Source organism: Vicugna pacos, chromosome 12 (assembly GCF_048564905.1).
Source record: "Vicugna pacos chromosome 12, VicPac4, whole genome shotgun sequence".
Lineage (NCBI taxonomy): Eukaryota > Metazoa > Chordata > Mammalia > Artiodactyla > Camelidae > Vicugna > Vicugna pacos.
In genome coordinates this window covers 2,140,540-2,168,499 of record NC_132998.1, presented here as the reverse complement: position 1 = coordinate 2,168,499, position 27,960 = coordinate 2,140,540, and the positions used below count along the sequence as shown (strand labels likewise).

Below are 27,960 nucleotides of genomic sequence, written 5' to 3'. Positions count from 1 at the left end.
AAACTTGGCCTTTAAAAAAAAAAACAAACCCCCCCCCCCCCACAAATCCCAGGAGCCTGCGCATTAAAGCGAGCCGCGCAGCAGCTTTCCCGCCGGTTTTCTGCGGGCAGCAGCTCGGCGGCCACGCCGCGGGGTGGAGCGCATGTGGCCGTGTCCTCGCCGGACGGGAAAGGAGGTGCCGGAAACTTTCAGCCCCGCCAGAGTACAACGTGTCCACTTAGACGGCGGTAAGTGCCGCCATCTTCTTTGCGGGCAGAGAGCGGGAGAAGTTAGGGGCTCCACTTTGCCCCGTTAAGTGGATGGGGGGCATGGCCCGCGGCCTCAGCACGCCGGTGACGTGGACTTGGGGTCCCCCTTTGGGGCTTATTTCTAGTGACACGTCGAAGTTTGCCAAGGCGGGGAAAAGGGACGCCGCCTCTGTCCCGGATGTAAGATGGCGGCGCGGGGGGTGGCCTGGCGGGGCGGTCACGTGGTGGGGAGTAGCGCGCGAGCCTCCTTAAGTGATCTCTATGGTTCGTCCGGACTCACTGGAGCAGCGGAGCGCGAGACGCGGCGTGTGTCCACGCGCGCCGAGCTGCCGCCGCCGCCGCCGCCGCCGTCACCCATCCCGCCGCCCGGCCCGGTTTCAGTTTGACGGGGTTTTTCTTTTGTTTTCTTCTCGCCTCCTGCGGGGTGCACGGGATTTCCCCGCAGGGCGCTGGGGAGCAGGTCGCCTGGGGACTTCCGGGCTGTGCCTTCGTTTCTGACCCCGGCGCCGGAGCCGGCGTCCGCCTCTGCGGGAAGCGCCCCGGGCGTTCTCCCGCCCGGAGAGCCGGCCCCGCGGCGGGTGTAAGGGAGCGCGGCGCCGGTGGGGGCCCTGCCGCCGCCCAGCCCCCACCGCCGGCCGGGCAGGGAGGGGCGCGGGCGGCACAGCCCTAGGACGTCGCGGGAGCGCGGCGGGGACGGCCGGGCCGGCGGCGGGCGAAGTGCGGGAGCGCTGCCCGCCGCCTCTCGGGGCCGTCCGGGTCCCCTAGTCGTCTGCTGCGCTTTTGCCGCCCGTTTCCTGGTCTCGAGTGGCCCGGGGGGCCGCGTCCCCTCGGGGCGGCGGACGGAGCGGCTGCCTCCGCCAGGAGCCCTCCACACCTTTTCTCTTTCCAGAGCGGCGGGTTACGTAGAGAACGCCGGCCCTGCCTGCCCCGGGCGCCGGCGCCGTGGTGATTCCCGGGGCGCGCCCGGTGCGGCCGAGCGGCGCGGCGCTGGGCGGGGTCTCCGGGCGCGGCGGGGAAGGGCAGGGGCGCCGGGCCGACGTCGGCGGCCAAGGAAGGACGGAGGAGCGCCGGAGCCGCTTCGCTCGCCTCAGCGTGGTCCGGTGCCTCCCGACACCATGGCCCTGGCTGAGGTAGTAGTTTGTGCTGTTGGTCGGGTTGTGACATTGCCCGCTGTGGAGATAACTGCGCAAGCTACTGCCTTGCTAGTGCTGGTGATGCTCAGCGCCGCGGAGGACAATGACTGGGAATCCCCTTTGTTTTCCGGGGCGCAGGGGCAACCCTCGGAGCCCCGGCCCTGCTGCTGCCACGGAAACCGTTACTTTTGCATTTTCCTGGAGAGAGGGAAGGGATTGCGGGAGCCGGGTGGACCGGGGCGTTTTTAAACGGGGGAAGAGCTAAATCTTTGGATTCGCTGTTTGCTTATGAAGGAAGGAATGAAATTGTGTGCGATATTGACACATAACTTTTTCACCCTAAATAATTTTAACGCTTTTTTCAGTAGTTGATGCAAAATTGAGTTTGTACCTCTTTCATCTCGTTTCTTAGCTGTAGGTCAGAGTGGAGTGAGGTATCTTGTGCAGAACTGGCATTGGGGGCAGAATAGTAGACCCATTAATTATAAAGTTTATGCCTTAACATTTTAAATCTTTTTTTGATACACTTCATCGATAAGTTTAAGAGTTGTAAAGATGTAAATCCAAAGCAATTAAAAGTTTGTTTAAACTTTGTTGCAGCTCCTTGAATGAGAAGATTGAATTTATAGTTCAGTGCACTTCTGAGATTTTATAATGTATGAGGCAAATAAACTCTTTCTACAGTGTGCTGTGTTTTCTTTCTTTTTAGTTTAACTTTGGGGGCTCATTCTGCTGGTGTGGTCGGGTTTTTTGGCCTTTGATTGTCATGTTATATGGTAATTACATCGTATTTTAGTGTGGAAGGAAAGGATTTAGGTACAGGCTAAAAGTATGGTTTCTGGATGTTTTGAATTTAAAACCTATAATGCCTGTTTTGATTCGTGAAGTACCACTACAAATAGGAAAATACCATTCTTACAAAGAAAAGTGTAGTTTGGGTAATTGATATTTTAAATACTCTGAAGTCTGGGTGGAAGAGATGATTGTATTTTTGAAATTTTAATGTCAGTGAGAAACTGATGGTAAATTTTAACACTGAGAAAACTGATCTGGTTTTGATTTGTGCAGGATAATTAGCTTTGAATGTGATACAATCACAAGCATCCTATGGCTTAATTTTTGATGCACAGTTTAAAAAAAGGCGTCTGCTAAGAAAAAAGTGCATATAAGGAGAAAAAATTTGAAAGCCAACTGTATCCTTTTTGTCTCCTTCAGCAGGAGTTTGATGCTTTCATAATTCAGAAGTGATCTAATAAGAGTGCTTTGATTTGGTTTGGTTTAGCTTTGAGAGATAGCTCGCTCAGGCTGATCTCATCTGGATAGAGCTGCCTCATTGTGGGAAGGACAGTGCAGAACCTTATGTTGAATCTTAAGATGCAGAAAATAGTTGAATGTTGGCTCTTTGAGTTTGCTTTCTTGATATCAAAGAGTAAAGTAAATGCAGGACTTCATTAAGTGTCAGTTCTTTTAAATGGTGAAGATCTGGGTGCTCTGTCAAGTCTTGATTTATGGAGAAACTAATAAAATTCTAATTAGTGTATAATTTTCATTTTCCAAAGGACTTCATTTAGCCAGCCAAGCTAATCCTCGCCCAACAGAGGTCATCTTTCCCACTACACTATGTAACAGTTTATAGAGGATCAACAGTTGTTAATTTGTACCCCAAGTATTACAGATTCTGCCAGTAATTTACTGCACTTTTAAGGATAGGAAGCTGTGCTATGTAGATAAATTATTCAGTTTATCCCCTGCTTTTAAAGTAAATTTCACCCAAGACTATATTGCCCACATAGTAGGAACATTTTGAATGTAGAGGTACTTTATATATTATTATTATTTGCTAAATTATAAGAGAAAATACTGCCCCAGCCAATGTATTTTTAGTACCATAGTTATATTTCTGCTCTAATCTCCAATTTAAAAAATTAGCCTTTCACTTTTGCATTTGTTGTTTACATTTCTCTACACACAGGTGAAAATTACCTACTGAACATTTTTACTGTTGACAATTTCCTACAAGATGAGTTTGCCTTATCAGTACAACTTTCCAATCTTTGACATTTACTTGGCACAGTTAACTTTTTTGTTGACCTGTTGTCAAGCATTTAAGTAATTTGTAGTAGCAAAAAGCCACTAATGAGAAAGAATAAGGCAGTATTTTGGGTGTTCTTTTCAGTAAGTAGCAGACCAAAGGAAAGCTGGGTTATGGTAATAACATTTTAATAAGTGTTACCCTCAGTTACTGGAAATACGGATGCTATTGTGTATGGGACACCTAGGGAAGATGTGTGGGTAACAGTTTTACTTCATGCCCCATAGTCAGAATTTCTAATTGTTAATCTTATATATAAAAACTTTGTTTATAAGCTATTTAAACATAAAATTGCCTTTTGGCATGTGGGCCAGGGTAGACTGTCTTGTAGGGTGGCCCCAAAAGAATTCTTGCCAGAGGAACCTGACAGCAGAGATGATTAGCTCTTCAGTGTATGCGAATAAGGTGCCAAGAAGGCTGTGAAATTTCTTCACAATTACCCATTCTTTTCCCTTACTGTATGTTACACACCACCCCCTCCATAGTTTAAAAAATAAAAAAAAAGAGGTACCACTGAACACTCCTGTCTAATTTCTGCAACAAAAGGAAAATAGGACAGTTGTCTTCAAAAGTGAATTAGGCCGGATTGGTAATACCCATGAGAAGAATATAGCCATTGTCAAAGTCTAAAAAGCCACTGGAGCCACTGATGTCTAGATAATTGAGGCAGAAATATTAAAATCACTTGAATGATTGTCTAACACAATTCATTAAGTGTTCTTGTTAGAATATCACTTTTAGGTACCATGGGGAAAGCAGAATAATTGTATGGTCAGGTCACTGCCCCAGATACATGACAGAACATAAAGTGCCTAAGAATCAAAATGTGGGCAGTGACCTAGGTTACCTTTGAGACCTGGCAGGAAACAAGTGGGTGAAAGAGCTGAATGGGTAAGTATGGAACATTTAGAATACAGCTCCTGTAACACAGATGTCTTGATTATGTTTCTTGCCTCTAGTAGTCATTCTAAAAGTGGAATCGGAGTCTTGCAGATGAAAGTCACACTTGTAATGATACTGTGGCTGGCTTATGTTTTAGTCTTGTTATCTGCTGCGGTATGTTGAGGTATTACCTGAGTTTGCTTAAGAGAAATACTATTGAGGGGCGTGGCTATATCTTAGTGGTAGAGCAGGTGCCTAGCATACATGAGATTCTGGGTTCAATCCCCAGTACCTCCATTAAATAAATAAATAAACCTAATTGCCCTTCCCCACACACAAAGAAATGTTTCACATGGCATATACTGTGCTTTTTTTTTCTTTAGCTCAAGTTGAGAGTTATTTAGTTAGATTTTCATTTAACAGTTACCTTTCTTCAAAAGTACTGTTTTGTTCACATGTAGTGGGATTGGACCTCTTACATAGACATCTGGGCACTAAATTTGAATAGGCTTCTTTTAAACTGCATCACTGACACCCAACAGTACAAATTTGGTTATGAACAAACCTAAGATAGGAGTCTTGTCGATTTTACAGGGTAAGTTCATAGTTCTTACTCCTTTTTCCACCTCAAACTCCTTTTTCCACCTCAAACACCACTTGCTGAAAATACACCATTTGCTTTTAGCTGGAATTCAAATTCTGTTAGTTCCATTGTAATATAATTGAGAATGTTTTATCATGGAGGTCATGGTTTCTCAGAAGGCCAAATCGTGTTGAAGAAAAGTAAACTAGGGACTAAAAAGTGTCCACAGACATTGGCAATTTAGATCATCCATGTAGTCGTTACGCTGTGTTTTCTGTTATAAGTGAAAAGTCTCTAAGTGCTCTCTGAGCAACAAACTACAATTATGTGTGTTTCACACCACTTTGAACTTTAACAAAAAAGTGTTAAGATTCAGAGGCTGCTATTGCAATGTTCTTCACGCAGTGTATTTTAAAGCCCTTATTGAACAGAAAAGCGTTACTATATAGATAACATGGCGTGTGCGAATCGTAATAGTAATGCTGACTTACTCCACATGGCAGAAAGAGCTGACTGAAAGCAAGTACACAAATGGAAACTTTCCCCTATTTTTTAAAAAAACAAATTTGCATACTATTTAATAAGACAGGTTAACAGTGATGAGAATAAGAATCCTACCTGCCTTTAATTTTTTTTTAGTGACTGAAACTCATACAGAATAAATGTGTTCCAGAAAAATCCATTCATTCATTTTGTTTAACACGTATGTTGAGTACCTCCCATGTAGCAGGCACGGGGATACTCAGTAGACTAAAATGAGCAAGTCTCTGCCTTTAATGGAACGTACATTCTAATGGGAATACATTTGTCTAAAATAACAATAATAGCCATGTAGTGATTGCTCTCCATGGGCCACTTGGGTTGTTTTCAAACTTACGTTCCACTCAGGTACCCACTCTAAACCCTTGCTCCAGGACCACTAGTGGTTTGTGTGTGTGTGTGTGTGTGTGTGTGTGTGTAAGCCATTTTCCCATTGATTTTTGGTGTAATTGTAGCTGCATTAAAAAATTATTATAGTTCTGGTAGTGCAGCACAGACTAGCATCTGGCTATGCACAATCTTTAGATTTCTCATAAGATAGACATTGCATTTTGTGATGAACATTCTCAACATTATGAGTTTAAAGATGAGTGTGCTGTGAGTTGGGTGTTGGCCCCATAGGACGCACGTCTCTAGAGCAGAGTGTGGGGTTGTAGTGCTGCAGGCCATGGAGAGCCAACTGTGAGCCTTGCTGGGAATGAGTACAAGAGAGAGTCAAATATTTAGTCCTGCCTTTTACAAATGACACCTTAGGGTAACTAGTTTGTGAGGGAGATTTTTTTTTCATTATAAAATAATTCCAGCTTAAAAATATAGCCAGTATGATAGAAATAGGACATCAACCTTTTCCAACAGGTAATGAAATAATCAAGCTAGGCATCCTCAGTGGCTATTTAAACTATTAAGTGAGTGCTGGTGGGGAGTGATTTAAGGCATGGATCAGGCTGACACCACCTGAACCCAGTGATCAGTTTCAACATTACAAAACCGGAGACAGCTGCATCCTGAGGTGATCCTGTAGAAGTGCAGAACACCATCCATGAAGTTACATAATTGAACTTCACTCCTCAGACTTCTAGATCTGACTCACTTATAAGAGATGTAAGATTCAGAGGAACGTGTTAAACCACCACAGGATGCAATTAGCAAAATCCACATTGGAAAATTCTACAAGACAAATGACTGATCTTTTTTAAAAAAGTAAATTGCAAGAAAAAGGGAGGGGAATTTACAGAGTTAACATGGGCTTTTAAAAAACTTACAGCTCTTGTAGTAGTTCATTATAGTTCTCTAATACACATACAACATAGGAAATAATTATTATTAACATCAAGAAGAGCTTAAATGGGCAAGCTGTGGAGAATAACCAGCTTTTACGTACTTTTTGTTATTTTCTGGTGCTTCTCTTCTGGTCCCTCTGTATCCACACAGACTTTTTTCTTGAAGTAAAAACCTATATGAATTAAGGGGCATATCTTCAAATGTTCCATATGAAGAGATGACTGGTGTCAACACCTGATTCCTTCTACCCATAACTGACAACTCTCTGGATAGCATCTAAGATATTCTGGGCTGAAATCAGTACCTAGGGGACCATTTGAGGTGATTTTTTTTTTTTAATTGAAGCAGTCAGTTGTAATCTGTTAACTTCTGGTGTACAGCATTATGTCCCAGTCATGCATATACATATATTTGTTTTCGTATTTTTTTGTTAAAGGTTATTACAAGATATTGAACATCATTCCCAGTGCTATACAGAAGAAAGTTTTTGAAATCTGTTTTTATATATGGTGGCTAACATTTGTAAATCTTAAACTCCCAAATTTATTCCCTCCCACCTCCTTTCCCCGGTAACCTTAAGATTGTTTACTATGTCTGTGAGTCTGTTTCTGTTTTGTAGATGAGTTCATAGCATTCCTAGGTCCATCCATGTTGCTGCAAATGGCATTATTGTATTATTTTTATGGCTGAGTAGTATTCCATTGTGTAATTTTACCACAACTTCTTTATCCAGTCATCTGTCAGTGGACATTTAGGTTGCTTCCATGTCTTGGCTATTGTATATAGTGCTGCTGTGAACATTGGAGTGCATGTATCTTCAAATTAGAGTTCCTTCCAGAGATAGACCCAGAAGCAGGATTGCTGGATCATGTGGTAGGTCTATTTTTAGTTTTTTGAGGAGTCTCTCTACTGTTTTCCACAGTGGTTGCACCAAACTGCCTTCCCACCAACAGTGTAGAAGCTTTCCCTTTTCTCCACACCCTCTCCAGCATTTATCGTTCATGGACTTTTGAATGATGGCCCTTCTACCTGGTGTGAGGTGATACCTCATTGTAGCCATTTGAGGTGATTTCTACCCTCACTCCCATATCTTTTTCTTAATTAATAGCCCACCAATTATGACTTCCATTTTTCTCTATCCTTCGTCTTATTAGTTCAAGTTATCACCTTGTATATTCAGTCCATTCTGTTTGCTTTTTTAAAAAATTGAGATATAATTGACATATTAACATAATAGTTTCATGTGTTCAACATAATGATTTGATATTTATATACATTGCAAAATGATCACCACAATAAGTCTGGTTAACATCCATCACTATACATAGTTGCAGGATTTTTTTCTTATGGTGAGAACTTTTAATATCTACTCTCTTAGCAACTGTCAAATATGCAACACAGTATTATTAACTATAGTCATGCTGTACATTACATCCCCATGACTTACTTCTTTTACAGTTGGAAGTTTGTACCTTTTGACCCCCTTCGCTTGCTTTGCCCAACTCCTACCCCCTGCCTCTGGCAAACACCAGTCTGTTCCCTGTATCTATGAGCTTAGGTTTTGTTTTTTGCTTTTTTAGATTCCACACATAAACAAGATCATATGATATTTGTCTTGCTCTTATTTCACTTACCATAATGTCCTCAAGGTCCACCCATGTTGTGAATGGCTAGATTGCATTCTTTTTTATGGCTGAATAATATTCCATTGTATTCATGTACCTCGCCAGTTCTTTATCCATTCATCCATTGTTGGGCACTTAAATATCTTGGCTACTGTAAGTAATGTTGCAGTGAACATGGTGGTGCATATATCTTTTTGAATTATGTTTTTGTTTTCATTAAAGTTTAGGACTTAAAGAGACTTAGCAATCAATTGCAACGTATAGAAATTGGATCCTGATTTGATCAAAGCAAACTGCAAAAATATGAGACAACTGGAGTAATTTAAATACTGAAAATATTTGAAATTAAAGAACTGTTGATTTTTGATAATGGTAATATGGTTGTGTTTTTTTAAAAAAAATCCTTATCTTTTAGCATATGCATACTTATCCATAAAAAGATATGATGTATAGAAATTGCTTTATGTCAAAATAATCCATGGTCTGGAGGGGGCGTGTTACGTGGTTGGGAAGTATGCATGAAGGAAGGTTGCCTTTGTGTTGGTTTTTGTTGAAGCTGGGTGATGGGTACGTGGAGGATCTTTATACTGTTCTACTTTTGCATACATTCAGAATGTTCCATAATAAAAACTAAAAACAACAAGATGACAAAACAAGGGGAACCAAAGGGAAGAATGAGAACCCATACAAAATCACACAGATTAAAAGGATAAATAATTGTTCTTAGGGTGTCCTTCCTGACCACCTTGAACTCTTTCTACCACAGGATCAATCCACTTTCCTTATAATCCAGATTAGATTGTTGACTAATACAGTGGAAGTTCACATATGCCTACAGCAGGGATACCATGGTTTAAATATATCTATTATAATTAAAACTAATAAATTAGAATAGAATTTATTAGGGATGTGCTTGGAACCTGCACTATTAAGTACTTTGTATGTGTAAAATGCTTCAATATTATCCTAATTGTTAATAACATTCTAGTTTAAATATTGGTGTTTTCCTAGTTCTGTAGTCTTTTTCCCTAGAATTATGCCTTATTATTAGTGTACTTTTTAAAAAGTTCTAAAACAAGTATTCTAAGCTAAAGAAATCCACTGAAAAAAACTTACTTTTTTCTGCCTTGAACTACTTTCTATAAAACTTAGTTCTATTTTCATCTTAAGTGATCAGCTATAATTGTTCTAGCATTTTATTAGATTTTTGTGTTTCAACTTAAATTATTCCTTAGTTTTTTTCTTAACCGTCACTGTATGTTTTAGAATATTGTATACTAATATATGTTAACTAATATGTTAACTGTTAGCAATTAGTTGATAATAGTGCCAAATGTAGAAGCACAATCTAATAATTTGAATATTTAATTGTTATTGATTTGGATATATTAGCACACTTGCAAAGGTTAATAAACCAACAATTTGCTTTGGGTCTAAAACAATGATTTTGCATTTCACTAGCATAGAAGTCATGTTATTAAATGCCTACTATGTGCCAGGGACACATACATGTATATAAATAATAATACTGAAGGGAAAAGTTCACTAAAGCATTATTGCTGATATGAATTCTTTTAAAATTTAGGAATATCATCGCTATTTAAATAGTATGTATACTTTAAAATAAAAACTAATGACTGTTTAATTTAGTACCTTACTCTGAATACTTAGTGAACCACTACCAGTTCCCCCTGCTTTCCAAAGATAGAGCTTTCCGAAACCTTTCCTAAGCCAAATGATGTAAAGCGAAGAAACAGTTTTCTTTTGAGTAAAAGCAAAAATCCTCTTTGGATTTCCTTCAGTTAGCGAAAACAAGTACTAACTTAGGGCTCTATAAAAGCAAAGTAGGGTAAAGTGAACCTTGGAAAAGCGTGGGTGCCTGTATCTGGGCTCATTAGTTTTAGACTTTGAACTGAGCTGTGACCTTATCTGCTGCATCCATGGGCGTTTTCTATTTTAGCCCTGGGACTTCAGTTATTCAATTAATGATAATTACTGTCTCCTGTAGATGTTACAACTACTTACGTCTTTAATACCCTCTGTGACTGTCTGTCAGCCCTATGGAGTTCATTTTGCTTGAATTGACTAAATATTCCTTAAACTCTCCCTGATTCTGCATTATGACTTTTTCTTTGTTAGCTGAGTTGGTCCTTACCATTTTGTTTTAGGGAATCAAACCACCATTTCACCAGTTAGGCATTCCCCAGTAGTCAAGTCTGACAACAAACAGGGATTCAAGAAGCAGAAAATTCCTCCACCTGCTTTCCTCCACCACTCTCAGGAAGCCACACATCCAAAAAAATCTAATCCTAAAATACATTGTGCAAATTCCAAAATGCAATCTGGGCATTTTGGTCCAACATCCATCTTTTTTTCCTTATCATGTGCCTCTTTTTCTTTTTTACAATTAGTAGAATAATTTTTTATGTCTTTCTAGGTGACTCTGGCAAAAAAAATAATATTCCCCTTCTCCAAAAGTCATGGTCATTTGGATGGAGTATAAAAGTATAAATTGGTAGTGATGAGATGTCAGGCCTTCTGTATTTTTTTTAATGTAGGAAGAACATTTTTTCTTGTAAAGCAAGAAAAAATAAGGCGGTGGTGTTACAGGTGTATATGTGGTTTGTGCCTTGTGCAACCTTTGGAGGTTGATGAAATCCATGTGGCTGAGCTCGGCTAAGTGGAAAGTCATGTCGGGACAGATGGAGTTTTGAAGTGCTAAGAAAATGATTTACTGAATCATAAAATTGTTAAAAAGATTGTAGGCTAATTCCAGAATTTCAGAGCTCAGGGAATAGAAAAGCCATAAGAGCAAGAACAAGAAGAGATCAAGTTGAACACCAGAGTGCACCCCTGAATGAAATTTGGGAAAAGAGTGAGTTTTCAGGAAAAATGAAAAAGGATCAAGAATCACCCACTCAGTCATTTTTAAACAGTTGTTTATTTGTGCATTTAATTAAGATATAATTGACATGGAATGTTACTAGTTTCAGGTATACCACATAATATATGATATATATATATATATTGCAAAAAGATCACCTCAATAAGTCTAGTGAGCATCTATCACCACCCATAATTAGAATTTTTTTTTCTTGTGATGAGAAGTTTTAAGGTCTATGCTGTTAGCAACTGTCAAATATAACACACAGAATTGTTAACTTTAGTCACTGTGCTGAATATTACATTCCCCCATGACTTAATTATTTTATAACTAGAAATTTGTACCTTTTGACCACCTTCACCCTTTTTGGCCACCCTCCACCCCTTGCCTCTGGCAACCACCAGTCTGTTCTCTGTTTCTATAAATTCAGTTTTTATTTTGCTTTTTAGATTCTACATATAAGTGAGATCATATGGTATTCTTTTTTTCTCTGACTTATTTCACTTAGAATAATGCCCTCAAGGTCCATCCATGTTGTTGTAAATGGCAAGATTTCATTTTTTTACAGCTGAATAATATTCCATTGCATTTATATATACCACATTTTCTTTATCCGTTTATCCATCAATGAAGACAGGTTGTTTCCATGTCTTGGCTATTGTAAATAATGCTGCAGTGAACATGGGGGTTCGTATAACTTTTTGAGTGTTTTCCTTTCCTTCAGATAAATACCCAGAAATGGAATTGCTGGAATTGGTAGTTCTATTTTTAATTTTTTGAAGAACCTCTGTACTGTTTTCCAGAGTGGCTATATCTATTTATATATTCCTACCAGCAGTGCACAGTGACTTCCTTTTCTCCACATCCTCACCAGCACTTCTTATTTCTTGTCTTTTTGATGATAGCCAGTCTAACAGGTGTGAGGTAATATCTCATTGTGGTTTTGATTTGCATTTCCCTGGTGATTAGTGATGTTGAGCATCTTTTCATGTACTTGTTGGCCATCTGTTTTGTTTTCTTTGGAAAAATGTCTGTTTGGATCCTCTGCCCATTTTTTAAATCAAATTGTTTGTTTTTGCTAATGAGTTATATGAGTTCTTTTTTTCTTGTATGTATAGATATATATATTTATTGAAGTAGAGTCAATTTATACTGTTGTCAATTTCTGTTGTACAGCCTAATGGTTCAGTCATACATGAACATACATGTATTCCTTTTTATACTCTTTCACTGTAAGTTACAAGGAAGTTGTTGTTTATTTTACATAAGTTAGTGTCTGCAAATCTCGAACTCCCAGTTTATCCCTTCCCACCCACTACCCCTCCCTGGTAACCATAAGTTTGTTTTCTATGTCTGTGAGTCTGTTTCTGTTTTGTAAATAAGTTTGTCTTTTTTTTTTGGATTCCACATAAAAGTGGTATCATATGGTACTTTTCTTTCTCTTTCTGGCTTATTTCACTTAGAATAACATTATCCAGGTCCATCCATGTTGCTGCAAATGGCATTATTTTATTATTATTTATGGCTGAGTAGTATTCCATTGTATAAATATCCCACAACTTCTCTATCCAGTCATCTGTCAGTGGACATTAGGGTTGCTTCCATGTCTTCGCTATTGTAAGTAGTGCTGCTGTGAACATTGGGCTGCATGTGGCTTTTTTTTTTTAATGGATCATAGTGTCTTTTTTTTAAATTGAACTATAGTCAATTTACAATGTATCAATTTCTAGTGTACAGCACATTGCTTCAGTCATACATGAATATACATATATGTTCATTTTCATATTCTTTTTGACCATAAGCTACTACAGGATATCAAATATATTTTCCTTTGCTATTCAGTATAAAGTAGTTTATCTGTTTTATATGTACCAGTCAGTATCTGCAGATCTCGAACTCCCAATTTATCCCTTCCCACCCACTTCCCCCCAGTAACCATAAATATGTCTAAGTCTGTCTGTTTTATATATAAGTTCATTTGTCTCTCTCTCTTTTTTTTTTTTTAGATTCCACATATGAGTGATATCATATGGTATTTTTTTTTCTGCTTCTGGTTTATTTCACTTAAATGACATTCTCCAGGTCCATCCATGTTACTGCAAATGATACTATTTTATTATTTTTATGGCTGAGTAGTATTCCACTGTATAAATATCCCACAGCTGCTTTATTCAGTCATCTGTTGATGGACATTTAAGTTGTTTCCATGTCTTGGCTATTGTAAATAGTGCTGCTATGAACTTTGGGGTGCATGTATATTTTTAAAAATTTTTTATGGAATTATAGTCAGTTTATAATGTGTCAGTTTCTGGTGTACAGCACAATGCTTCAGTCATATAGAAACATACATACATATATTTATTTTCACATTCTTTTTCACCATAAGTTACTACAAGACATTGAAAATAGTTCCCTGTACTATACAGTACAAACTTGTTGTTTATCTATTTTATATATATTAGTAACTGCAGGTCTTGAACTCCCAATTTATCCCTTCCCACCCCCTTTCTCCTCTGGTAACCCTAAGTTTGTCTTCTATTTCTGTGATTCTATTTCTGTTGTGTAAATGAGTTAGTCTTTTTTTTTTTTTTCAAATTCCACATATAAGTGATGTTATATGGTATTTTTCTTTTTATTTCTGGCTTACTTCACTTAGAATGACATATCAGGTCCATCCATGTTGCTGCAAATGGTATTATTTTCCTATTTTTTTTATGGCTGAGAAGTATTCCATTGTATAAATATCCCACAGCTTCTTTATCTAGTAATCTGTCGATGGACATTTGGATTGTTTCCATGTCTTGGCTATTGTAAATAGTGCTGCTATGAACATTAGGCTGCATGTGTCTTTTTGAATTAAGGTTCCCTCTGGATATATGCACAGGAGTGGGATGGCTGTACCATATAGTAAGTTTATTTTTAGTCCTTTGAGGACTCTCCATACTGTTTTCCATAATGGCTGCACCAAACTACATTCCCACCAACAGTGTAGGAGGGTTCCCTTTTCTCCACAGCCTCTCCAGCATTTATTTGTGGACTTCTGAATGATGGCCATTCTGCCTGGTGTGAGGTGATACCTCATTGTAGTTTTGATTTGCATTTCTCTGATAATTAGCAATATTGAGCATTTTTTCATGTACCTATTGGCCATTTGTATCTTTTCACTGGAAAATTGTTTGTTTAGGTCTTCTGCCCATTTTTGGATTTGGATTGGGTTGTTTGTTTTTTTTTTCTTATAAAGTTGTATGAACTGTTGATATATTCTGGAGGTTAAGCCGTTGTCGGTCTCATTTTTTGCAAATGTTTTCTTCCATTCCATAGGTTGTCTTTTTGTTTTCTTTATGGTTTCCTTTGCTGTGCAAAAGCTTATAAGTTTAATTAGGTCCCATTTGTTTATTTTTGCTTTTATTTCTGTTGCCTGGGTAGACTGCCCTAGGAGAACATTGCTAAGATTTATGTCAGGTAATGTTTTGTGTATGTTTTCTTCTAAGAGTTTTGTAGTGTCTTGTCTTCCATTTAAGTCTTTAAGCCATTTTGAGTTTTTTTGTGTATGGTGTGAGGGAGTATTCTAACTTCATTGATTTACGTTCAGCTGTCCAGTTATAGCAACATCATTTGCTGAAGAGACTCTCTTTACTCCACTGTATGTTCTTGCCTTTTTTGTCAAAGATTAATTGACCAAATGTTTGTGGGTTTATTTCTGGGCTCTGTTCTGTTCCATTGAACCATATGTCTGTTTTTGCACCAATACTATGCTGTTTTGATTACTGTAGCTCTGTAGTATTGTCTGAAGTCTGGGAGCGTTATTCCTCCAGCTTCATTCTTTCTCTTCAGTATTACTTTGGCAATTCTGGGTCTTTAGTGATTCCATATAAATTTTAGGATTATTTGTTCTAGTTCTGTGAAAAATGTCCTGGGTAATTTGATAGAGATCGCATTAAATCTGTAGATTGCTTTGGGTAATATGGCCATTTTAACAATACTGATTCTTCCAGTCCAAGAACATGGGTATCTTTCCATTTCTTTAAGTCATCTTTAATTTCCTTAGTCAGTGTTTTGTAGTTCTTTGCATAGAAGTCTTTCACTTCCTCAGTCTGATTTACTCCTTAGTATTTTATTTTTTTTTGGATGCAATTTCAAAAGGGATTGTTTCTTCACTTTCCTTTTCTGATATTTCATTGTTAGTGTAAAGAAATGCCACTGATTTCTGTATATTAATCTTGTATCCTGCTACCTTGCCAGATTCTTTTATCAGCTCTAGTAGTTTCTGTGTGGAGCCTTTAGAGTTTTCTATATATGATATCATGTCATCCCCACATAATGACAGCTTTACCTTTTCTCTTCCAATTTAGATCCCTTTTATTTCTTTCTCTTGTCTAATTGCTATGGCTAAGGCTTCCAATATTATATTGAATAGAAGTGGTGAGAATGGGCTTCCTTATCTTGTTCCAGATTTTAGTGGGAAGGCTTTCAACTTTTTACCATTGAATACTATGCTGGCTGTAGGTTTGTCATAATTAGCTTCTATTATGTTGAGATATTTCCCTCTATACCCACTTTGGTTGGAGTTTTTATCATAAGTATGTATTGAATTTTGTCAAATGCTTTTTCTGCATCTATTGAGATGAACATGTGATTTTTGTCCCTTCTCTTGTTGATGTGGTGTATCACATTGATTTCTGTAATTGAGCCATCCTTGTGTTCCTGAGATGCACCCAACTTGATCATAGTGTATAATCTTTTTTATGTGTTGTTGGATTCTGTTTTGCTAATATTTTGTTGAGGATTTTTGCATCTGTGTTCATCAACAATATTGGCCTATGGCTTTCTTTTTCGGTGATGTCTTTGGCTTTGGTATCAGGGAGATTGTGGATTTGTAGAATGAGTTTGGGATTATTCCCTCCTCTTCAATCTTTGGGAAGAGTTTGAAGAGGATTGGTATGAGCTCTTCTTTGTATATTTGATAGAATTCCCCAGTGAAGCCATCTGGTCCTGGACTTTTGTTTGCAGGGAGGTTTTTTTATTGCTGATTGTATTTCACTTCTAGTGATTGGTCTGTTCAAATGATCTGTTTCTTCTTGATTCAGTTATGGTGGACTGTATGTTTCTAGAAACTTGTCCATTTCTTCTGAGTTGTCCAGTTTATTGCCATATGGTTGGTCATTGTATTCTTTACGATTTTTTTGTATTTCTGTGTTGTTGGTGGTAATTTCTCCATTTTCATTTCTTATTTTGTTTATTTGTGTTCGCTCTCCTTTCTTCTTGGTGAGCCTGGCTAGAGGTTTGTCAGCTTTGTTTAATCTTTCAAAAATATCAGCTCTTGATTTGATTTTTTTCTATTGTTTTTTTAAATCTATTTATTTCCTCCCTGATCCTTATTACTTTCCTTCTGCTGACTTTAGGTTTTGTTTGTTCTTCTTTTTCCAGTTCTTTTAGGTGGTAGCTTAGGTTGTTTATTTGAGAGTGTTCTTATTTTCTGTGGAAAGCCTGTATCACTATGAACTTCCCTCTTAGGACTGCTTTTGCTGTATCCCATAGGTTTTGTGTGGTTGTGTTTTCAGTGTCATTTGTCTCAAGGTATTTTTTAATTTCTTTGATTTCATCATCGACGCATTGGATTTTTGGTAGCATGTTTAGGCTCCATGCTGTCATTTTTTTCTCATTTATTTTTCTATGGTTGATTTCTAGTTTCACGCCATTGTGGTCAGAGAAGAAGCTTGAAATAATTTCTATCCTCTTAAATTTTCTGAGGCTTCTTTTGTGCCCGAGTATATGGCCTATCCTAGAGAATGTTCCATGAGCACTTGAAAAGAATGTATATTCTGTTTTTCAGGGATGTAAAGTCCTAAAAATATCAACCAAGTTCAACTGTTCAGTTGTGTCATTTAGTATCTCTGTTGCCTTATTGATTTTTTGTCTGGAAGACCTGCCAGGGATGTTAGTGGGATGTTAAAATCTCCTATTACTGTATTCCCATCAATTTCACCCTTTGTTAGTATTTGTTTTATATATTTAGGTGCTCTTATATTGGGTGCATATATGTTAACGAGTATAATAGTGTCATCTTATATTGCTCCTCTGATCATTATATAGTGTCCTTCTTTATCTTTCTTCATGGCTTTTGTTTTAAAGTCTATTTTGTCTGATAAGAGTATTGGCATTCCCCCTTTTTTGTCATTTCCATCTGCATGAAATATCTTTTTCCATCCTCTCACTTTCAATCTATGTATGTCCTTCACTCTAAAGCAGGTCTCTTGTAGGCAACATATTGTAGGCTTTTGTTTTATTATCCAGTCTGCCACTCTGTCTTTTGATTGGAGCATTTAGTCCATTGACATTTATAGTAATTATTGATAGATGTGTGTGTATTGCCATTTTGAACTTTGTTTTCCAGTTGATTTAGTGTTTCTTCTGTTACTTTCATTTTTGTTTTTCTTTTTGTGGTTTGATAATTTTCTTTCGTATCAGCTTGGTTTCTTTTTAGTTTTTATGACTCTTGTATGCTTTCCATTTGTGGTTACCCTGTTTTTCAAGTATGTAAACCCATTACTGTATCTGTTTGCTTTAGACTGGTAGTCTTTTTTTGTGTGGGGTAGGGGGAGGTAATTAGGTTTATTTTTTAAATAAATACTTGGGATTGAACCTAGGACTTTGGTGCATGCAAGGCACTCACTCTACCACTGAGCTGTACCCTCCCCATGAGTTCTTTCTCTATTTTTGATATTAACCCTTATCATATACATGATTTGCAAATATTTTCTCCCATTTGGTAGGTTGCTTTTTTGGATTGTTGTTTAGGAATAAGAAACACTTAGTCTTTGGAGGAGAGAAGTTTCACAAGGGGGACAGAAAATTGCACACACAAAACTTGAGGGAGGTAGTAGGGGAAGGATTGTTTATTAATAGAGGAGATAAAAATGTTGGTAGGAAGACAGAGGAAAAATGAGAGGGAATCTGGAGATTCAAGACTGAATATATAATAGAAAAGGGATAGTTGATAGAATAAGATTCTGTTATTATAGTATCTACTCTATTTTGTGAGGCCAGTTTATATGTTAAAAGCATCCTAGCAATATGTTTTGCTGTTCTGTCTATAGTAACGTCTGAAAACACATTTGAAAGTGCTTTAGAATAGGGATCAACAAACATTTCCTCTAAAGGGCCAGACATTAAGTATTTTAGGCTTCGTGGGTCATATGTGGTCTTTATTGTGTGTGCTATTGCATCTCCTCCACTTTCTTGTTTTTCTTCTTCTCCCTCTTTAGAAGTGTAAAACCATTCTTAGCTCATGGGCCATAGAAAATACAGGCCGTAGGCCAGATGTGGCCTGTAGGCCATAGTTTGCTGATCCCTGCTTTGGAACTTAGCTATCCTGATGGAACATTTGGTTAGTTCTCCATGCCCCTACCCTCTTAATTAGTGAATAAAGAAATAGGCCTTTCTTGGAGAGTAAAATGTTTGAATAATTTAATACATTTGATTGTATGTGACCACTCACCAGCTTTTGACCATCATTACTCAGATTTGTGGTGATAGTCTGTCCCTTTCTCTTGAACCTGATGGTCTTTGTGACTGTCTCAACAGATAATATATGACAGAAATGACTCTGTGACTTCTGAAAACAGGGTTATAAAAGGTGATACAACTTTTCTGTCCCCCTCTCCCCTTCTTCCCCCTCCCTCCCTCCCTTCATCTACTTTTGGAGCTCTAGGCTGCCATTGTAGGAACAGCTACCCTGAAGTTTCCATGCTGAAAAGACCATGGGGAGATCACACAGACAGGGAGAAACCCAGCTGTTCCTGCCCCCAGCTATTTTAAGTCTTCCCAGACCAGGCACCATGCATATGAATGAGCAAGTCCCAGATGATTCCAGCACCAGCTACCGTATGGCTCCAAGCTCATGAGACACCCTAAGCAGGAATCATCTAGGCAGGCTAAAGCCACAGAACTATGAGAGCTAATAATAAAATTGTGGTTGTTTTAAGGCAGAGTTTGGGGTAATTTGTTACACAGCAGTAGATAACCAGAAATGGTTTGGGGACCTGGAAATGGAGTGTTACTATAACAAAACTTAAAACATATGGCAGAGGCTTTGCAGCTGAGCTGCTTGCATAAGTCAGAAGGGCCTTGAAGTCAGTGGCCGAGGTCTGACGGATCTTGAGGTTATCAGTAGGGTTTAAAGGAAAGTGAGAAAATATGATTAAAGCTAGCAGAAAAGCCCTTGTTAATAAAGCTGTTGCCTGTGATAATACAGAAATAGGAAATGCGCCTAATGAACTGATGAATCATCCTGAAGTTTTCAGGCTAAAGTTTCAAAGTTCATCTGGTTTCTTTTAGCTGATACCATAGAATACAGATAATGATGAGCTAGAGCAGAAGTTACTATTTTCAAGCAATATTTAGAGGAAATATATAGGAGGTAGGACTTCCCATTTATGATGGCCAGTCTCTCCCAGCAGAATATTCCCCAAGTAAAAAAAGGCCTCAGTGCAAAAATCAAATTCACAGCTCCATGATGAAAAGTTATCAGGGTAAAGGTGCATCTATGGATTTGACTGTGAAATTCTTTATTAAGACCCCAGAAAAAATGTGCTGCCTTATGGAGAGCCCCAGGTAGACAAGATTTATTGATGTGGCTTTTGTCTCATGAAATAAACCCCAATAAGATCAAGATTCATAGGAAGCGTACAAAGCTTTTAGGGAAATTATACTTGTAGAAATACTGTCAACTTGGACTATAAGGAACAGAGATGTCTTCAGAATGAAAAGAAACTTTTAGGCCCTGGAACTTTTACAGGCAGGAAGCAGGCTTATCAAACTACTGAGCTTAAAATATGGGCTGTACTAGGGAGAATAACCCGGAGGATGGAGCCAAGAGCTGAGGAGAATCACTGCAGGCAGTGGAAGTGAACCCTAGTCAAGGAACTGGCAGCATGTGCCCAGTTGGGTTTTCTGTGGACCAGAGACTGCCACGTGCCTTTTCTCCCCTCCCTTTTTGAATGGGAGTGTTTATACTGATTATCCTACAGCGGTCTACCCTACCGTGTAAATTGCATGTGTGAGGGACACATAATTTGTCTGTCTAGTTCACAGGTTTTCAGACCTAGAGGAAAGGTAGTTTTCCTCTAGGAAAAGGTTACTATTCTCATTGCTTTTCTTTCTTCCTTTTCTTTTTCTTTTTTTTTTTTTTTGTTATTTTAAAATCACATTATAAAACAACAGAAAATATGTTTGAATGTAGCTCGAATGACTGTAAATAAGCACAAAAATTCTCTTTCCTACTGAATCTCATAGGTTAGTATATGCTGAGTACCTAACACAGGGCTTGCCTGACGTGTAATTATCTTTTTGCAAATGCTAGTTTCCTTTATCATTCTCTTCCTGTCGGTGACATTGTCTTTACTCATGGTACCCAGCTGTCTCATGCTAACTTCTAGTTCACAGGTCTCTCTGCTCCTGCAGCTCCTCCACCCACCCCCAGCCAGGCCTCTGCATTTGCTCCAGACTTTTTCTGGCCTTTTACTGTCATCCAAAGTCTGAACTTGCCTACCTTATTTTTTCAAAAACTTAACAGAGTGACTGGCTAATTGACATGAATAATACTAAAGTGTTAACACAAAAATTTTACTGGGATGATTTCAATACCTCCCTGTGGAGTTAGCTGAAATTTGAAGCGCTTTTGTAGGCCTCCTGAGCCTATGTGGGGTAAGGACCCTTGAGTTGATGCTCGTCGTGACATTCCTGTTCTTTTCAGAGAGCTGCTGTCTTTAGGGGTACACTGTAGTGTAGAACACTGCTAGAATCTGTCCTGGTGCCTCTCCAGGTAGGGGGCCATCTGTGTAGCTTGGGGTCTAGGTCAAATGCGTCTTCTGTCTCCTTTTCCCCAGCGTTTTGTACAGGATTCTAATCCAATTGAAATTCACATCAATAGCAATGTTAAAGAGGAAAACCTAAAAGGAAGAAAAATTTTTTAGAAAGGGGTACTGGAAAAGAAGAGGGGAGTTTTTAGCTGAAATATTTTGCCTTGGAAAATAAATACGCTCATGTAATTCTGTGAGTCAGTGAATATGTGTGCATAAACACACACTTCCTTATTTAACCAGTATTACTGAATATCACGGTGTGACTCCTCCAGTACACGAGCTTCTATGAGGATAAGATAGAGAGACCACGGATTCTGCAGGACTGGTTCCAACAACAGTTGGGCACGGTGCACTGTGTGGGGCCTGGGAGATGCTCTGATTTCCCATATCTTTAGGGGAGGTTTCTGCATAATACTAGCATGCATATGCATTCTCAGATTTAAAAATAATACTGAGTTCTAAGGAAGACTGAGAATCCATTAACAATAACTTTCCATAAACCAAAAGCTTCCAGAGCCTTAGTAAAAAAGAAACCATCTAACCATAAAAATGAATTTATTACTATGTGCATTTAATTCATAAGAGGAATTTTCCCTAATATTTAGGGTCTTTTTGGTTTTCGCTTTGTTTGTTTTTTATTAACATTTGTAGTTGTTTAGTCAAATACTGAATTTGAGTTCAAAGACACATCTCCTCTGAGGATGGAGTCTAATAGGGCCAAGTAAATAATGGAAAACCTGTTTCCAAGTTTGGCAGAGCAATGCTCTCTAGTCTTCCCGTGGCAAACAGGGTATGTGACTTTTTCAGTGAGCTACAAAAGTGAGCTGTTCATTCCTACACAGATGAACGTGCTTGATTTATGTCTTCCCCTCCTCCCTTCTTTGCTTAGTTCCTTCATTTCTTCCTTCTCCTTCGTTGCCTCATTTCTAAGTACTGTATGACTGTTTGAGGGGAGAAGTGACATGGCACTAGAAACAAAGGGTACACACACAGTCACATCCTGCTGACTCATCATGGGACTAGGAAAGTCACTAATCAGGAAACCAGGGGAGTCAGTGCTGGTTAGGTAGGTGGTTGACTGAAGAGGCGGGGACGCAAGCTGGTGACTTCAGGGCCTGTGCAGTGGAACTTGCACTGTTCCCATTGCCACCACTCACCTAGGGGCTTGGATGACCCAGCAGTGAGTTATTTTGTGCAAGAGGCAGCAAGGGCTTTAGATCAGGTGGCCAGAGGGTTATTTCCTCTCTCTGCTAATTAATAGCTTTGTGACCTCAGGTGAATTTCTTTATCTCATTTATCCTCAGTTTCCTTGTTTGTCATACCTACCATGAAAGGTCGTTTTGAGAATCATAATCAAAGTGCCTGGCAAAGTCCTGACACAAGGAAGGTGTTTGTAAGTAGTTATTTGAAGTAGTCTAAAAGGTCTCTTTCACACTCCTCACACACCCATATAATCTCAGTCTTAATCTGTCTCTCTCATGCACATGCGCTTGCACGCACGCGCGCACGCACACACACACAGCAGTCACCATTCTAAGCTCCTGAAATTTGTATATGCACCTTACCATTTTAAGAGTGGCCTTCTGTCATCAGGCAAATGGTCGTATTGCCAGTTTAAAGGAATACTCAGGAAATGGCTCAGAGAAGGATAAAAAGCACAAATGTATTTTTTTCTTAAAATTATGCTTTGGTAATTTTAGCTCTTTATCTTCCCTGCCTCATTGTGATGTCTGCCAACACCGTCAAAAACAATAGCCAATCCAAGTCTCGTCTTGTTGACGGAAGCCTAGCCCGTCGGGTCTAGAACCCCTTGTAGCCTGCTAGCATTTGTAGCAGCAATTGTATCACACTGCTTGGATCAACAGATGAATGGCCAGGAGTCATTCTGCATGTGGCCTTTCAGCTCTACAGAAACGATAAAACTTACCCACACAAATGGCTGCCCCCAGGCCCAGGGCGGTGGACCTGCAGGCTGCACCTTCATTGAGTGAGTGCCACATCCTCCTGGCTGCCCTTCAGGGCAAAGATGCAAGACCCCTGAGTACCGTGCAGCCCGGCAACAGGCTGGGAGCGTGCGGCAGCCCTGCGAGGGAGGGCTCTGTCTTTGCCGAAGTGTATAGTATTGCTGTTGTGACATGTGTCTTTTTAGTTAGAAGCAATAACTCTTCCCTTGTTTAAATGACAGATGGTTGGGACAGTTACTTCTGTTTCCAGCAAACCCATAAGAGGACAAACAAACAACTGACATTCAGAGTTCCTGGTTTCCAAGAACACTAGGAAAACTGTGAAACAGTGTACTTTGTACTGTGTAACAGTAAGGTTACACAGAGTTCGTGGTCAGCAGAACCGCCCCCCTCCCCAGTGTCCATGACCCAATCCCCAGAACCTATGAATATGTTAGGTTACATGGCAGAGCATCGTGATTGCAGATGGAGTTAAGATTGCTGATCAGCTGCCCTTAAAAAGCAGGGAGATTATCCTGGATTCCCCAGTGGGTGCAATACAATCACAGTGGACGAGGGGGGCAGAAAAGTCAGTCAGAGAAAGAGCTATGACTCTGGACTCAAGGTTAGAGTAATGTGACTTGAGGACCTAGCCTGCCATTGCTGGCTGTGAAGAGGACAGAAGGGCCATGGGCCAGGGCATGCAGGGAGCCTTGTGAAGGGCAAAGAAGTGCTGTCTCCCCTGAACCTTGAGAAAGCCCTGCCAACACCTTGATATTAGCCCAGTGAGACCCATTTCAGACTTCTGACCTCCAGAATTATAATAAATACATCTGTGTTAAGTCATTAGAATACTTATATTCTAGAAAATTAATACAGCATTTAACTCTGAATGACTAAATATCTCAAACTGATGAACCCAGATTTCCTCTCTTCTTTCCAAGAAAGGAGCTATTACCAGTGAAATGACCAGGCAAAGGCAAGGAGGGAAGTCTGCAGAGGGCCCAGCCTGCTGGTTAGACTGGTCTCCCCTCTCTCCCTGTCTCAGTGATCCTCTGCCGCCCTGACGTGGGCCAGGCGGGTTCTTCCCCACGTTGCCCCGGTCCTCGCGTGGCCTCGCCTTCTCCCCGTTGTCTTTCTCACTCTGACTGGAGGTAGCAGTGGCCCAAGCTAGCCCAGGAGGGAAATGGACATTGCTACTAGTTCCCCCCTGCCCCTCCACACTGCATAGTCCCTGGGGAAGAGTCTTGAAGGAAAGGAAGCAAAGAACAAGAGGAGTAGACAGGAAAAGAGGTGCCTGAAAACAGTCAGGCTGGAACCAGTAATGTGAAAAGTGACAACCAGGAGCTGCCACCTCATCTCATTGACTCAGCTGTCACCGGTCTCCTTAGCACAGTAATTCCAGGGCATTCTCTACCAGGGCTCAGCGTGTGTGCCGTCTCTGCGCTCTTGGTGGTACAGCAGACCCTCCGCTGGTTCTCTAAACAGCTGACTGCACACGTCGCGCTCTGGGTAGTTTAGGATGCAGAGTGCTCTGAGTGTCCCTAGCCCATTGCCATCTGTGATCTATACAAAATTTGATACGCTCTTCACGCTGGTCAGATATTCACTGCTCCTCCACGTGCATTTGGCCATGCTGTGGGTACAGGAAGCGGTGGTGGGCAGCAAGGAGCCTGCTTTCTGGAGGAGAATGATTTCTCTGGGATCACCATAAGCAGCTCTGTTTCCTAGGCACAGTATACAAGCAATTTACTGCAGGTGTTGTCCTAAAGACATGAGCTTATCTAATTTAGACGAAAACAGAAAAATCAAAGTTCCTCCCCTGAGGGTTGGTCAGTGATTCTGTACGTCTCCAAGAGCACAGTAAGCGCTTTCTTTGGAATCTGGGAGGTGCTTCTGGGGCACGAGGAAAGAACACTCCACTACTCTGATGGGATCTCCCAGGTGTGCCAAATAGTGCCTGGGTGTCTTTCCAACCACCTGTTGTCACTGTAAAACTTTTATCAGATGACTTTATATACTGGGCAGAACCAAATCTTTAAAAGGGACGATGTGACAACTTAATTCCCATCATGCTCTAGGCGTACCCCTGTCAGGGCCGCATCTTCATTAGAGATGGAAGAGATTGACGGTGTCTCATTCTAATCACCTGTGTTGCTCCAGCCTGCTGACCAATCTCCTTGGCTTCTTTCCCTGCAGTCTTGCCCAGGAACTTTTGTTAGTGGGAGATCTTTTTCAAAAAACACTGAGCCACCCCTCTTCTTCCCTCCTGCCTCCTTATCTGAGTTTGATGCTCTCATAACACCCTACACTTTCTCCTTTGTCAGTAGTCATCACAGCAGACTGTAATCGCCTGCTCACTCGTGCACCTCCCGCTAAACTGACCTGTGGCAGCTGGCCCCCACCTCTCATGTGTCTGTCTGTGTGTCCATCACTCAGCCCGGATGCCAGGAGGCAGACAGTACCTGGGGGCGTGTTGAGTAGAAGCCACTTTGAGACCTAAGAACTTACAGTGGTTCCCCATTGTTTATCAGATCAAACCCAGACTCTTCATTTCAGTTCTCCACTCCTTTGATTTTTCTTGACTACAAGCTTTCAGCTCTCCCCTTGGCCCTCATCTGGTTCCTGCGTCCTCGTGCTGCGGGTTGTCTGCTCTGCCAGCCCATCTGTGGTAGCTGGTCTCCAAAGATGGCTGCCTTCAGTTTCTTTTCTTTATGCATGGTCCCCTCCTCCTACCACAGAGACATGGGGCCTGTTCCTCTGCCCCCTTGAATCTGGGCTTGCCTGTGACTAATTTCACGAGTAGATGATGGCGAAGTGACACTGTGCCAATTCTGGGCCTATTCTATGCAGTCTCTCTCTTGGAGCCCTGAACTGTCACTGATAAGTCCAGGTGAACAAGCCACGTGGAGGAGGCTGAGGTGCCAGCATGTGAGTGAAGGAGCCCTCTCAGACAGCCCACCCGGCTGAGCCTCCAGGCATCTCCAGTCCCAGCTGCTGTCTGGCTATTACTGCGTGGGCGATCCCAGGCAGGGCCAGTCAGTGGGGTTCAGCCAGCCCGCCGAATCAGGAGATAGCAGTGATAGGTTTAAGCCACTAAGTTTTGGGGTAATTTGCTGTCCAGCAATAAATACCCTAAATACCATCCTTCAAAGTCCCAACCCTGGACGTTCTGTAGAGCTTTGCCTCGCTAGTCTAGCTGACATTGGTCCCTTCTCTGATTGCCGTAGAACCTCTCAGTACCACACATTTTGTTACCCAACCACGCATATTATTTTCCACTTCTTCTATGCTAACCTAGACAGCATGAGCAAACTCCATGATCTTTGAAGACACCAGATAATGGAAATATGTCTCTTGCAATCCCTTCGACAAGTCCCAGTGCTGGACAGCAATGTAACTAATAAGCTGTTGAGTTAAATTAAAAGCATTGATCATTGTAGCTCTCGGCCAACTGTTTTGGCTGTGACTCTTCCTCATGGTATCTTTTGGAGCATTCCTTCAAGTCGTGGTTAAGAAAGTACGTGTGGCCGCAGGCGGCCCTTAGGATTCTTCCACCTGAAGACAGTATGGGATAGAGCAGGGGTGCTGCAAGTCTGACCCTGGATCAGCAGCATCAACATCACCTGGGAACTTGTTAGACATGTAGATTCTCGGGCCTCCCCCAGACCTCCGAAATTAGAATTGCTGGGGCGTGGGGCGCAGCATTCTGTGTTTTAACAAGCCTTCCAGATAATTCTGATGCACGCTGAAGTAGGAGCATTGCTCTCGTCGTGGAAAGAATCGCAGTTTTAAGGTCAGAAGGTCTAGGATGACATTTATTAAATGTGCACCTACTCGTGCAAGGTACTGCGTTCGGAGCGGGGGATACTAAGATGACTGTAGGTTCGCCTCTGCCCTTGTGTGTTGAGGGGGGACGATGGTGGCCGTAGTATTTACATACACAGAAATGAGACATACCCCAAATTACCTGTACGAAACCTGCACACTGAATGAGATAGTCCTAGATTTTTACCTTCACTTTTCTGTGTGTGGATCAGATGCCATTATCATGAACTTCATTAAGTTTTAGGAACCCTTTTAATTAGGATATGTTTTATTAAAGATCACTCAGTTAGTAGGCCTTTCAATAATGCATACCCAAGTATTCATGCTGACTGTAGAATGGAAAAATCTAGATAAGTAAAAAGAAAGTTAAAATCACTTATAGTCCCACCACCCATAGATAATAATTATAGCCAATGTCATTTCAATGTAATTTCTTCCAAACTTATTAATGTCTGGGTCTTTTTTCCTTTCTGCATATCTGCCTTATGCTCTTACTGTAACATACTGTGACCATTCACTCATTTCCGGAAGCTTCAACATCTTTCGGTGAAATGGATACAGCACTGTCATAATGGTGTTTCCCTGGGAGTGAGCCTGGCTGTTCCAGGTGTGGGTGCAGCTAAGTAGTAGTGGAGACGGTCACGGGTTCCCCCTTTTCACCCCGTCTGTGTTCATCTTTCCCTTTTGTTTATTCTCTTGTCTGATTAATCAGCCCCCCTTCTCTCCACTGCTCCGAGTTTTCCTCCTCTCACTTAAGCTTTGTTTTCCACCCCGGCTGGCAAGACCTTCCACCTCTTCTCCCCTCGTCCTTCATGGAGTGATCGACAGGCGTGGGAGACATTCCCTGAGCCTTGCAGGTGCTTAGACACACTCTCTGATTCTCGCAGCTCTCTCTGCATACCTCGATCACTGTGCTCTCTCAAAGGCACATTGCATATTAGGGTCTGCTGCCAGGAACCACAGGTCTCTTACTCATCTCCACATTCCCTAAGACAGGTGAAAGGGCTACTGTAATGTTTGCAGAACGAATAAATAAAACCCCAAGGCCTGTCAGTCAC

At 40.6% G+C, this 27,960-nt stretch overlaps 1 protein-coding gene and 1 long non-coding RNA gene across 3 annotated transcripts in view; one reads left to right on the top strand and one right to left on the bottom strand.

Annotated features, from left to right (window-relative positions):
* Positions 1-44: 44 nt before the first annotated feature.
* The window catches only part of LOC140700347 (uncharacterized), a 69,962-nt gene continuing 42,046 nt past the window's right edge, over positions 45-27,960 (top strand). For both annotated transcript variants that reach the window (XR_012078761.1, XR_012078760.1), the window contains exon 1: positions 45-227. This is a non-coding gene — a long non-coding RNA (uncharacterized lncRNA). The remainder of the gene's footprint in view (positions 228-27,960) is intronic.
* Positions 19,014-27,960, bottom strand: part of PPM1H (protein phosphatase, Mg2+/Mn2+ dependent 1H) — a 252,529-nt gene continuing 243,582 nt past the window's right edge. The window contains exon 10 of the mRNA XM_072973841.1: positions 19,014-21,218. Within this exon, the coding sequence (XP_072829942.1) occupies positions 21,188-21,218 (31 nt within the window). The 3' untranslated portion in view covers positions 19,014-21,187. The remainder of the gene's footprint in view (positions 21,219-27,960) is intronic.